The 12,276-nt window shown below is 36.0% G+C and overlaps 1 protein-coding gene and 1 long non-coding RNA gene across 2 annotated transcripts in view; one reads left to right on the top strand and one right to left on the bottom strand.

Annotated features, from left to right (window-relative positions):
• Positions 1-11,923, top strand: part of LOC115072127 — a 24,383-nt gene extending 12,460 nt beyond the window's left edge. The window contains exons 2-6 of the long non-coding RNA XR_003851192.1: positions 2,687-2,807; positions 3,165-3,310; positions 6,311-6,378; positions 10,464-10,613; positions 11,652-11,923. This is a non-coding gene — a long non-coding RNA (uncharacterized LOC115072127). The remainder of the gene's footprint in view (positions 1-2,686; positions 2,808-3,164; positions 3,311-6,310; positions 6,379-10,463; positions 10,614-11,651) is intronic.
• On the bottom strand, positions 1,248-2,220 carry LOC103742554 (olfactory receptor 4C15-like). The gene has a single exon (XM_008843659.2). It carries the CDS (start codon positions 2,188-2,190, stop codon positions 1,255-1,257), a length of 936 nt encoding a protein of 311 aa, XP_008841881.1. The 5' UTR covers positions 2,191-2,220; the 3' UTR covers positions 1,248-1,254.
• Positions 11,924-12,276: the final 353 nt, after the last annotated feature.

Genomic DNA, 12,276 nt, shown 5'->3' with positions numbered 1-12,276 from the left:
TTGAGACAGGTTCCTTATATACCCTTCCCTCCCCCCTCCCTTAGACTAACCCAATTTTTATCCATATCTCCCTTATTAAGGCCTGTTACCTACTATTCTTCTCCTTCAGGTTATTTCTTTTCCTTTACCTCACTGTTTCCCTAGCCTTTTCCTGGTTCCTGGAGTTATGTCTGTTTGCATGCTTATTTTTAACTTACAATAATGGTGGCATTATGCACAAGACCCATGCCTACTCAGTCAGACAAGTACCCTGTCTCAAGTGAGGGAAACTGGTGGAATGTTAACCTTAGCCTGAGAACTGTTGGCAACTGATTACTGCTGGATGAGGCAGAATACATCTTCCTTAAAATCTCTTTTTAGATTGACTAGACAATGAACTTGCACAGAAGGACACCTGGATAATTTGGCTTACATGTGTCACAAACTCCCTTACCTCTATGACTGTGTGAAATACAATGATTTATTGATGGCTATTGTCATAACCATAGAAAATATACTTAAATAGTTTGTTGTTTAGTACTTCAGAGCACGTGAAGTGTTGTCAAACTTTCTAGGCATCTCTTACCTTATCTCTAGGAATCACCTCAAAGTCTCCAGGGTCTGGCTGGACTGAGGCCTCTGCACTTCCTTAGTACCATTTATTTCACTCCTGCTTATAGCATTTTTATGATCCTGTGTCCTGTATCAGATTACTAATATTGACAGTATTTCAGGACAGTATTTCAGGACAGTATTTCAGGACAGTATTTCAGTATTTTCCTGGTAATGATCATAGACAAAAATCTGATGATCAGAGTATGCAAGATATTGTGATCAATATTATTTTTCTTGGTCATGTCAAATTGACTATTTGGATTTTTATACCAAAACTGTAGAAGTGCACATCTTCTGATGTTGTCTTCCCTTGAAATTCTTAGGGCATGGTCACTATATCTGAAATTTCGGAAGTGTGAAGACTTTTGAAACTGTCAGCATCCTTGCCCTTCACACACTGCTACTATCAGACAGGACAAATTCCTAAGTGAGGAACATAAAATTATGTAAACTAATGAACTAGTAGATGATAAGTAAGTATGAAATTCAATTCTCTTTAATTTACACATCAGATTATTGAGTGTCTGACTAAGAGACGCTGCTTGGTGTAAAAGAGAAACATTTTCTAAACCTTCTCCACAAATCATGCCATTTTAGTAGAATTACATTATTTCCATATAGATAAGGATCCATTGTTTTCATATCACAGAATTTAAAGTTTTATTTTTCATCCAAAAATACCACCAATCTCTTCCAAACTTTCCTCATGGCATTTTTCATATCTTTATTCCTAAAAGTATAAATCATAGGATTAAACAAGGGAGATAGCATGGTGTAAAATAGTGCTACCATTTTGTCAAAGGAAAATGAAGTGGGAGGTCGTGCATATGTAAATATACAGGGAACAAAGAACAAAATTACAACAGCTATGTGGGATCCACAGGTGGACAGAGCTTTCAATCGCCCTTCAGCACTATGAGCTCTCAAAGAGAACAAGATGAAACTGTAGGAGACAAGCAATAAAGAGAAGATAATAATGCAAATAAACCCACTGTTGGCCACCACCAAAAGGCCAAAAATGTGTGTGTCCGTGCAGGCAAGCTGCAGTAATGGGTACAAGTCACATATGAAGTGATCAATGACATTGGGTCCACAGAAGGGCAGCTGCAAAGTGAAGATAATCTGTATGATGGAGTGCAAGAAGCCCCCTGTCCAGGCTACTCCCACCAGAGTGCCACAGAGCCTCCTGTTCATGATGGAAGAGTAATGCAAGGGCTTGCAAATGGCCACATAGCGGTCATAGGCCATGGCTGTGAGGACAATCACCTCAGCCCCACCAAAGAAGTGTTCAGCAAAAAGTTGTATCATACAGCCCTCAAAGGAGATGGTTTTCCTCTCATAGAGTGAGTCCACAATCATTTTTGGTGTCATGGCAGAGGAGAAACTTGCATCCAATAAGGACAAAAATGCCAGGAAGAAGTACATAGGGGAGCCCAGCAGTGCAGGGCTGCAGATAATGGTCACCACAATCAGCATGTTGCCCCCAATAGTTGCAATATAGACCAGCAAACATATGACAAATATTATTTTCTGAATATTTTCATTCTGTGAAAGTCCCAGGAAGACAAACTCAGTGACAAAGGTCTGATTTTGCATGACTTCCAAAGAAAAGATGAATGCCCAGTAGTGAACCTGTAATTTTGCAATAATGATAAACACCCAGTTTACAATTGCATAGTTACCAGTACTTTGACCTACCAAGATCCAATGGTTTGATTTGAGAACAAAAAGAAGAATTTTTAAGATAATAGTAAAGTGATAGATTGATCAGTATGAGACAAAGAGAAATTACTGAATACTTAAAAATAGTTGAGTATCTAGCCAGGCATGGTGGTACACACCTTTAATCCCAGCACCCAGGAGGCAGAGGCAGGTGGATCTCTGTGAGTTCAAGTCCAGCCTTGACTACACAGTGAGTTCCAGCACAGCCAGGGCTACAAGGAGACTCTGTCTCAAAAAGACAAAAAAAAAACAAAGAAATAACAACAACAACAACAACAAAAATAGTTGAGTATCTATCCAAATACCTGTGCAGACAGCCACGTGTGACAGAGAATGCTGACAATTTGTATTTTTATATTTGTAACACCAGACTCAAGAATTTCCTGGAGATGTCCTGAAGTGAATTGTTAAGAAGTCTCCTAAAACTTCATGCATGCTATCAAGAAGTGAGGACCATCATTATCCATATCAGCCACTGTCAGGGAGCTCAGGTAGGAGTAACCACCAAACCGCTACAATTTGGAAATGATCATGTCTATAAATAAAAGAAAATTGTGCATTTGAAGAAGCAAAAGGGCATCGGGGTTACTTCTTCAAAGATTCTTCTAAAAACTAAATTGAATATGCCTTAAACAAATTAATTTATTCTTTATAAAGAGAAATATCTATAGAAATGCCCAGATATGGAATATCGAGTCTTTTTATTAAAAATCATCATTTGAAATTGGAACAGAAGTTCATGCAAACAATAACACCACTTCTGCATTTTGTCATAATGATAAATTGAAATAACACAGGAATAGCAGTTTATATAACTATAGATCTTATTTTTGATATTTTATTTGTAGGACACTCATTGAAGTCAAGAACATAAACCTGCATGTTGCACGGAATGTCTCCCCCATGCTGAAGTCCCTTCCATTTAGTCAACCTGAAGAAGCAGAGAAAATTTGCCTTTTGATTAAGAACTTCAGAGCAGAGAGGCTTTCCATCTGTAAGTGTTAAGCCTTCTCATTTATTTGCTAAGGTATAAATGGGACATTTTTGTTTGCTTTTGTTTTTGTTTTTGTTTTGTTTTTGAGAAAGGATGTCACCACATAGTCCTGACTAGTATGGAACTCACCATATACCATGTTGGTCTGTAACTCTCAGAGATCCACCTGCCTCTGCCTCCCAAGTGCTAGGATTAAAGATATAAGCCAGCCACCACAAGCAGCTTTGACTAGACATGTTAATAAAAGAAACACTGTAAATGTTTAAGAATTAGAAGGCTGTCTACCCTCATGTTCCTGAGCCTGATATCGATGTCAACTATGGGCTCCATTCTAGGAAGCAGACCTTAAATCCAATGAAAGTGTAGTTAGTTACTCCCAGAATAGTTGTGCCACTATTGCACCAGTCCACATATCTTATTAATTGTTGCTATTGTTCACAGGATCCACAGCTAGGCAAAGCTGACAATTTTCTTTTCCTTCTGGTAGCATGCATCAGAGCTTCCAGCACTATGAATGCTAGCCAGTAGGTATGAGGCTCTGAAGTCAGCACTAGCCTGATTTTTCCTTGTTTGTTCTACAGCTCATGTAGGTAGTGTCTTCAGAAATTGGGTCTTGCCATCAAGATCTGGTGAGTAACCAAGACCAGGGGCAATGGCCAGTATTGTTTGTGAGTCTATGAATCCCTGGTCAATAGCCTCTAGGGAGGGAGTCCATTCCTGGCATTAAGGATTTTTTAAATCATTAGCCTATGATGTCTAGAAAGGGCAATGTCCCCCTGTTATAAGATAACTCTTTTTAATATTTTTTATGATGTAAATGTATATATCTTAAGAAACTTCTATAGTCGTAGGTCTCCATGTATCTTTTTCTAAAGACCTTTAATGTTACTTATCTCTACCTATAGGGGAGAACCTAATACTAGTTTTCTACTAAATAGTTATCATATTAAACTGACTCCTAATGACTTATTGTTATACACATAGATTAATGAATCAGTAGAGAAGTTTACCTATGCAAAAGATGGGGTTTAATAGAGGAACCCACAACTGATCAATGTGCTTATCCCTGAGCAGGACACCCATATCAAACTTTTGCTTCCCAATGGTCAGGTATAATTGCTGAAGAGGAGACAGTAAGGTTGTTAGAGACAGAAGCAGTGATGACAACAGAGAAACAGAGTTTTCCAAAGAGCTGGTCAGTTACTCATATGAACTTGCAGCAATGGTGAGAGAGTACTCAACTCGCTTGCAAGCTCAAAACAGAAAAAAAAAAAATCCCAGCATAGACTTCAGGAAGTGGATAAGAAGCTTCAACCCCACCTAAGGAAATTGTGGTAACAGATGGATGTGGGAAGAGACAAAGACAGTCTCTTTAATCATGGGACTCTTGGTAGGTTAATCAGGCTCCAGTGAATGGACCCAAAATCAAGGACATTTGGAGAAACAAATTAAGACGTTATAGACCTTGTTATATATAGAGTACATTAAATTATATGGTATCCTACATATGCAAATTGACAACAGTTATATAACTGGAACAGAAAGGGTGTACTGAGTATTAGTCAAGTCTTGTTAATAATTTTACAAAGATTTGTATAATGTTACATGGTCTGATGAAGTATAATTCCTCAAGATACAAATATTTGAAAGATGTATGAGTTTCTTCAGAAGCAGAAATGTCCAGATCTGACATGTCCACTCATCTTTTAGAATTTTGATTTGTTTCAAACTTGAAAGTGTAAAAATTTTGCTTATGATGATTCTGCTATTGCTAAACTTAGTTATAAGGTACTCTAGTAAAATGGTTTGCACATAGGAGGCTTTACAATTCATTTTCCAACAGTGCACACAGCTGCAAAGGATGGCTGAATCTACCTCATGTGTGCATATTACTGACATGTATCAATAAAGTATTATATGTATGTGTATATATGTGTAGATGTAGACATATGTTTGCTAAAAATGGGTGAATAAAAGACTGGTATATTTTATGAGAGGCAAAAATTATCTCATTTCATGAACTCTATTTAAAATTAACAGATTAAGAGAAACTATTTTAAATATTAATAAAACTAACAAAAATACAAATTGTGCACTAGTTTTAAAACAGCCATTTCTGGGGCTGGAGAGATGGTTCAGTGGTTAAGATCACTGACTGCTCTTGCAGAAGACCCTGGTTCAAATCCCAGCACCCACATGGCAGCTAACAACTGTCCATAACTCCAGTTCCAGGGGATCCAACACCCTCTTCTGTCCTCCACAGGCATTGCATGACACAGGTATAGTTGCTTACATGTAAGATACTGATACATATAAAATAAAAATAATAAAATATTTAATTTTTTTTTAAAAAAACAACAATTTCTATTGTGTACTCAGGATCATCCCTCCTGGTGTCTTCACTGTGAACTCCACACCCACTTACAAACTATTGACAAGGAAATAAGAGGAGAAAATGAACTTTTAATGGCCATGTCATCAGCCAGTAATCATTTATCACTTAAGAAAGCATATCAGTAGGTGACTTGGGTCTGGCCAGAAGAAGAAAGGGAAAGTGAAGGAGTGAGAACTTCAGCTCCCAGCTCTTGCAGACCTTTCCAATCTGGGCTCTGCTACTTTGTGACTTGCATATATTACTTGCATTTCATAAAATTCTCAAATCTCAGCTAGTATATCTATTGAATGGATAAGAATGCTTCTGAATTATTTTTAAGATGATCAGATAAGGTCTTACTGTAGAAGCAGGAATGCATTCAGAAGCTCAGGAGATGGTGATGTGTGGTGAGAAGGCCCCTCACAGCAAGGAAGGATGATCCTGGATTTCTATTTTCTGCTGCACCATAATCAAGAACGATGAATGTGGCACTCATTTCTTTACCTGTTAAAAGATTTTATTTCATCAGTCACAGTGAAGAAATATAGTTACATTAATGCATAGCACTTTCAAATGTCCTAAATAAATCTTGAATATTATTAACTCAGACATCCTGTTCCACATAGCTACAGCATATGAAGACAATCAAGCTAACTGGTGAAATGAAAGGAAGACAAGGTTTCATATTAACCTAGTAAGTCATATTACATACTTCCTTAATCAAAAGTATTCTAATAGCATCCTTTTAGAATTATAATATTCATTAAATATAAATACATCAACTTTTCTCAGCTAAAGATATTTTCAAATTAATATCAAAGCATTAATAATAAGAAATATGGTGATATTGAAGTTTATAATTGTGCAGTTTAAGATTTCACATAATTTAGAAAATAATTGGGAGAAACTAGTACTGTTATTATGTAGGTGAACATAGTAATAAACTGCTCCCTAAGTTCTTATCTTTAGCCCATAGATTAGTGTAACTCACAATCCTTATAGAGAAGCTTCTTTTTGGAGTAGATGGTGATTAATAGAGACCCACCACTGGCTAAGAAACAGAGAATGAGATCACAGAGTGCTCAGCTCCAAATTGAATATTTATATCACACATTTTTCCCACAACACCCAGGAATCATTACAGAAAAGGGTCCAAAAGATTGTAAGAGTCAGATGGAGTGGATGTCTGTAGAAAATAGTATTTTCTGGACATAAGAGCGAAGTTGCACACATGAACTCACAATGACTGGAACTGCAGGCACAAAATTTACACAAGATCAAGCCAGACACAATCCCAGCATGGATAAGGAAGGTCATGAAGTCTGCCTGTATCTGAGCAGATATTAGCAACTGGCTAGTGGGAAAGAAAGAGTCAGTTTCCTTTAGGGATGTGGCCTTTGTGAGGCTACCCATTCTCCAATAGATGGTTACATGGTCTCACACTCATACACATACAGTGAACATTAAATGAACAAACTGGGTGTTGAGGGGGGATGAGACAGACAGACAGACAGGGGAGAGAGAGAGACAGAGAGACAGAGAGAGAGAAAAAAAGTGTATATGGGGAGGAACAAGGGAGGTATTATAGGGGAGGAATGGGTGCGTATTGCATCTAAATACATTATACACATGTTGAATATTAAATAATGTATCTAGTTTAAAAAAGAAACAATTGCCATAATAAAATTTATTAACAGATTAAATTCTGTAAGAGAAAAGGCACAATAGTAGACAAAATAATAAATATAAGCGATTTAGAATTTAATGAAGAGTCATACATCAATCTTTATTCCTTTTTTTCTGAAATGATACCTAAGGTAATCTAAGATGATAACATATTAGTGCATATTAGTGTGACACATTATTTTCTATACAAACTTAGCAGATTTGTTATTACTCTAGAATACAAACACAAGTTACTCTTTTTCTTTCTTTTTTTTTTTTTTTTTTTTTTTTTTTTTTTTTTTTTGGTCTTTTTGAGGCACAGTTTCTCCCTATGGTCTCCACTGGCCTGGAACTTGCTGTTTAGATCAGGCCAGCCTCAGTCTCATAGATCTCACAGAGATTTGCCTGCTTCTGCCTCCCAGTTGCTTGGATTAAAGTCATGTGCCACCATGTCCAGTTACAAGTTTATTTTTTAAATGTTCAGTTTCTGCTAACAAAATCTGACCAAATCAGCTTCATTATCTAGTAATCATATGTCATTGAACAAACTATATTCTCCACTCTAAAATAGAGACATCAACACTGGCCAAGCTCAGAGGTCTACAAGTGTCCAACACATAGATATTATTAACACGTTTTTCAAAAAAGGCATTAAAATGATAATAGAAAATATTGTTTCCAGGATTATTTTTTAATAGTATCTACATACAATGTGGAGACTGAGTTTAGCATAAAAGTAAAGTGTCCTTTAATAAAATGTAATTTTTAATTACAGCAACTAAAATTTCAGTGACATTGTTTCATTCATTCAATTGTTTTTTAAAACCTAGTAAATAATTGTAGAGCTATTTGTGTTTGGATCTTTAGAGTGATAATCTCAACCTTAAAACTTAATTCTAAAAGTGAAATGAGACAAGAAGCAATGTAGTGGAACATAATACACCACATGTACTAGTGAAAAGGGAGAGATATGTAGGTAGAGAAGGATACTTATTTAAATCAGACTCAATTTAATATTGCAGGTTATCAATAGAGTATTAGTAAGATGAGGATTTATGAGGTAAGTAATTTTGGAATACATTGAGAAAAAAGAGGAAATATCATAACTTCTCATTTCTTTGACATTTTAAACAAAATTTTACAGTCTGGAAGAGAAGGTATAAAATACTGAAGACAAAATTTATAATATCTTGTGCACGATTTATAAGAAATAGAGATCAGCAGATAAGTAAAGCAAGAGTCAGAAAGACCCATATCATGTGTTTTACCTCACTTGTGGATGTAATTAGGATAAAAGCAAAAGGGAAACTGGAAGGAGACAAGCAGGAGGTCAGGGACAGATAAGGGAAGGGGACAATGTAAATGGTATGCTGAGGCTGCTTACTGTCTCATTCCATTGTATACTAGAAAGAAATGGTCTTTACGAAACAGAGCTTTGAACAATGGACATATGACAAAAAAAGGAATATTTAAATTTAAACAAAGGTTTAGACATGCAATACCTGATTTTCATCTAAAGTCAAGAAAAGGAATGTGAAGTTAAAGCAAACATCTTTTGCAAAAGTAGAAATGACTTGCTAACACAGTGGATTTTATATTACAATTTTAAATCACTGTTAACTTTCCATAAATAGGCACAACATGGGGCAGACACCATTGTCAATGTGTTTACTTTGTAATTTTATTGATATTGATTGATCGATTGATTGATTGATATTTTATGTGTATGAGTGTATTGCCTACATGCATGTAAGTGCACCTGTGTCTTGCAATGCCTGTGAAGATCAGAAAAAAGCGTCAGATCCCCTGGATGCCCTGAAACAGGAGTGAAGTTTGTTAGCCACCCATGTCAGTACTGGGTATGGAACCCAGGTCTTCTGCAGAGTAGTCAGCACTCTTAACTCCTGGACCATCTCTCCAGCTCCTGATTTTGATTTTAAAAACACATTCTCATGGGGGTAGCAGCATCTTGCATCCATAGTTTCCTTGAAACATTCCATCCCCTTTCTTGTTGGATTGCCATATACTTGAATATGCAGTGGAGGGTGCTCAAGCCCCATTTCTTCATGAATTGTGAGCTCTGGGCCACATCTGGGGACAGTGACATTGAAAATTTTGCTTCCCTGTGCCCCACTGTCCACACTGGTCACTATTTCTGAACCACTACTTTTATCAACAAAATTAATTATGTGAACATTTTTTTCTGAAAATAATGGAACTTGTTTCATATTTGTCTCATGTTTGTCTACTTTATAGCATATATACATACAGATAAATTAGATGACAGGGATATTGTTGATAGATGGATGATAGATAGATGATAGATGATATATAGACAGGTAGATAGATAGACAAATGATAGATGGTAGATAGATAGATGATATATAGACAGGTAGATAGACAAATGATAGATGGTAGATAGATAGATGATAGATAGATGATAGATAGAGAGATAGAGAGATGATAGATGTTAGATAGATTAGATAGATAGATGATAGATAGATGATAGATGATAGATAGATGATAGATAGATAGATAGATAGATAGATGATAGAAGGATAAATAGGTAGATAGATAGATGATAGATGATAGATGATAGAGTAGGTAGATTAGATAGATAGATAGATAGATAGATAGATAGATAGATAGATAGATAGATAGATAGATAGATAGATTAGATAGATAGATAGATGATAGATAGATGATAGATGATAGATGATAGATAGTCTAAAATAAGGATTAGTGGTGGGGTTGTCATCATGAATAGTATTTTGTAATAAAGCCAAGCAGTACAATTTGTATGTAATTACATGTATGCTTGGAAAATCAATCACATTTGCATACATTTTATTAAATATTTTTATGAGTAGCTAAGAGAAAAAAAATTCATGGATAATTCTATCTATATAGATAATTCTTTATGTAATTACCCTGATGCTAAGTTCCTTAAATATTTTGTTCCTCATACTTCTGAGCAAAAATGTTTCTTTTTATGACTATCAGGGAAATATACCTTTTTCAGATTTCAGTACCTTCCCTCACCTTTCAGTCAGTGATGCTTTGCTGATTGCCCTAATTGGCACAAGATTCATAATCTCACTGTTTCTGAAACAGGAAAGAGGTTTGATGCTTCCACTGGTGCCTATTCTAAAGGATGCCTGAAGTCCCTCCTGTTGTCTTACTGGTCCAGCTCATGTTAAGGGAGACACTAAGCCATAACAATGAGCAACAGCACTGTTCAGAGCTAGCAGCTTTTTACTTTTCGTAAGTATTCTAAAACAGGAACAACTAGCAAATGTCACTGTCAAATCAGAAGACTCCTCTCTGTGACTTGTGCCACTCTTTCTTACCTTTAATGCCCATTCTTGAGACTCTTTGTTGTTTGGTTGTGGAGATGGCAAATTCTATGTTGTGTATTAGTAAGCCTACAGAGGACCACTTCCTCATAATGAGGAAGTGTTAGAGGATGAAAATAAATGAAAATAGCTAAAAGTAAATAATAACATGTTGGAGAGCTAGGGTAAAATACGTACTTGTGTCAGGCGTGGTGGTGCACATCTTTAATCCCAGCACTCGGAGGCAGAGGCAGGCGGATCTCTGTGAGTTCAAGGCCAGCCTGGTCTACATAGTGAGTTCCAGGACAGCTGGGGCTACAGGGAGACCCTGTCTCAAAAATAAAAAAAAAGTACTTGCTTTCTTAACTAATTTGTATTTAATCCAAAGATGAAATTGTAAATCTAACTTAATTTCATTAATCCTAAAATAATGACTGCCCTGCATCCCACCTAAAAATTTGAGGATTTTTAAATGGCTGCTGGTGTTTTCCTGGACATTTATTTGGTGTTTACTTGTCCCACAAGCTTCATAATGTCTCACCTGCTCCATCATTGATCTTAGTAATAGAACCCTCATTAGAGATGAACAGTCTTCTATCCAGAAAGATTACATACTTTCCTTAAATATACACAGCTGTTGATAGGCTCATGTATAATATTTATCAGCGTAGCATGACAGAAGCTGTAGTTTTAAGCACTGCAGTACATTTTAAATCCTCTCTGAAAATGAAAAAAGAAAGAAGAAAGTATAAATCTTTTTAGAAATAGTAAGTTCCTTAACAGTTCTAGTGATGACACCCTGCTATGTCTGGCCAAATTCTACAGGTTGTTTCTAATTTTTTTCTTTTCTTATAAAACAGAGAAACATCTTTGGCAAACCTGATAATAGCCTCACCTCCTTATGTGCTGTTTCCACTATGTCTTAAGGATAAACTGAAGAAGTAAAAGTTTCCTTCTTGATTTACAGGAAGAATTTAAAGAAGTTTCTGTGAGAGTTCATGAACCTGTAGACCCACCCACCCCAGGGCTTGGAAACTTTCCACCAGTTATCTTCAAAGACATAATTTTGGATGGCATTTACTTATTCATTTTTTGTGAAACTCCTATGTCCCCAAAGAATCAAAGTTGTGTGTATGTGTGTGTGTGTATGCATGCACATATGTGTTTTGAACTTCTGCATTTAAATTTGAACATGATTTCATTTGCCAGAAATTAAGCTATAGGACACTGTATGTTGCAGAAAAATAGTGTCTCTGTTGACTTGGGGTGCAATGCTTGTGCTTGCCAAATGGAATAGCTGAGTTCTGAAACAAGGGTGCACTCATCCAGAAAAGAAGTATATGATATTCTGAACATAATAATGCTTATTAAAGAATGAAACATGTTTACAATAAGATTTTTCTATTTTTTTAATAATTAACTGATCAAAACCTTATTTTTTTCCTCAGAAGCTGATTTTGAGATTATTTTGACTTTAAAACCAAATGTGCAAGCTCTACACCTTAATCTGTCTTCTTCTTTCATTTAATTTGAAAAGGGAATGATCTGTATCATGTTAGGCAAACATAGCCATGAGCCTGAAGCATGAGAAC

The sequence above is a fragment of the Nannospalax galili genome, unplaced genomic scaffold (assembly GCF_000622305.1).
Source record: "Nannospalax galili isolate Female #2095 unplaced genomic scaffold, S.galili_v1.0 scaffold1200, whole genome shotgun sequence".
In the NCBI taxonomy this organism is placed as follows: domain Eukaryota; kingdom Metazoa; phylum Chordata; class Mammalia; order Rodentia; family Spalacidae; genus Nannospalax; species Nannospalax galili.
Note: the sequence above shows the minus strand (reverse complement) of the source record. Positions and strands in the feature narration are given on the sequence as shown.

What these genes read in the sequence shown, in the direction of transcription:
- LOC103742554 (XM_008843659.2), bottom strand. Translation starts at nt 2,190, where the DNA reads ATGCAAAATCAGACCTTTGTCACTGAGTTTGTCTTCCTGGGACTTTCA.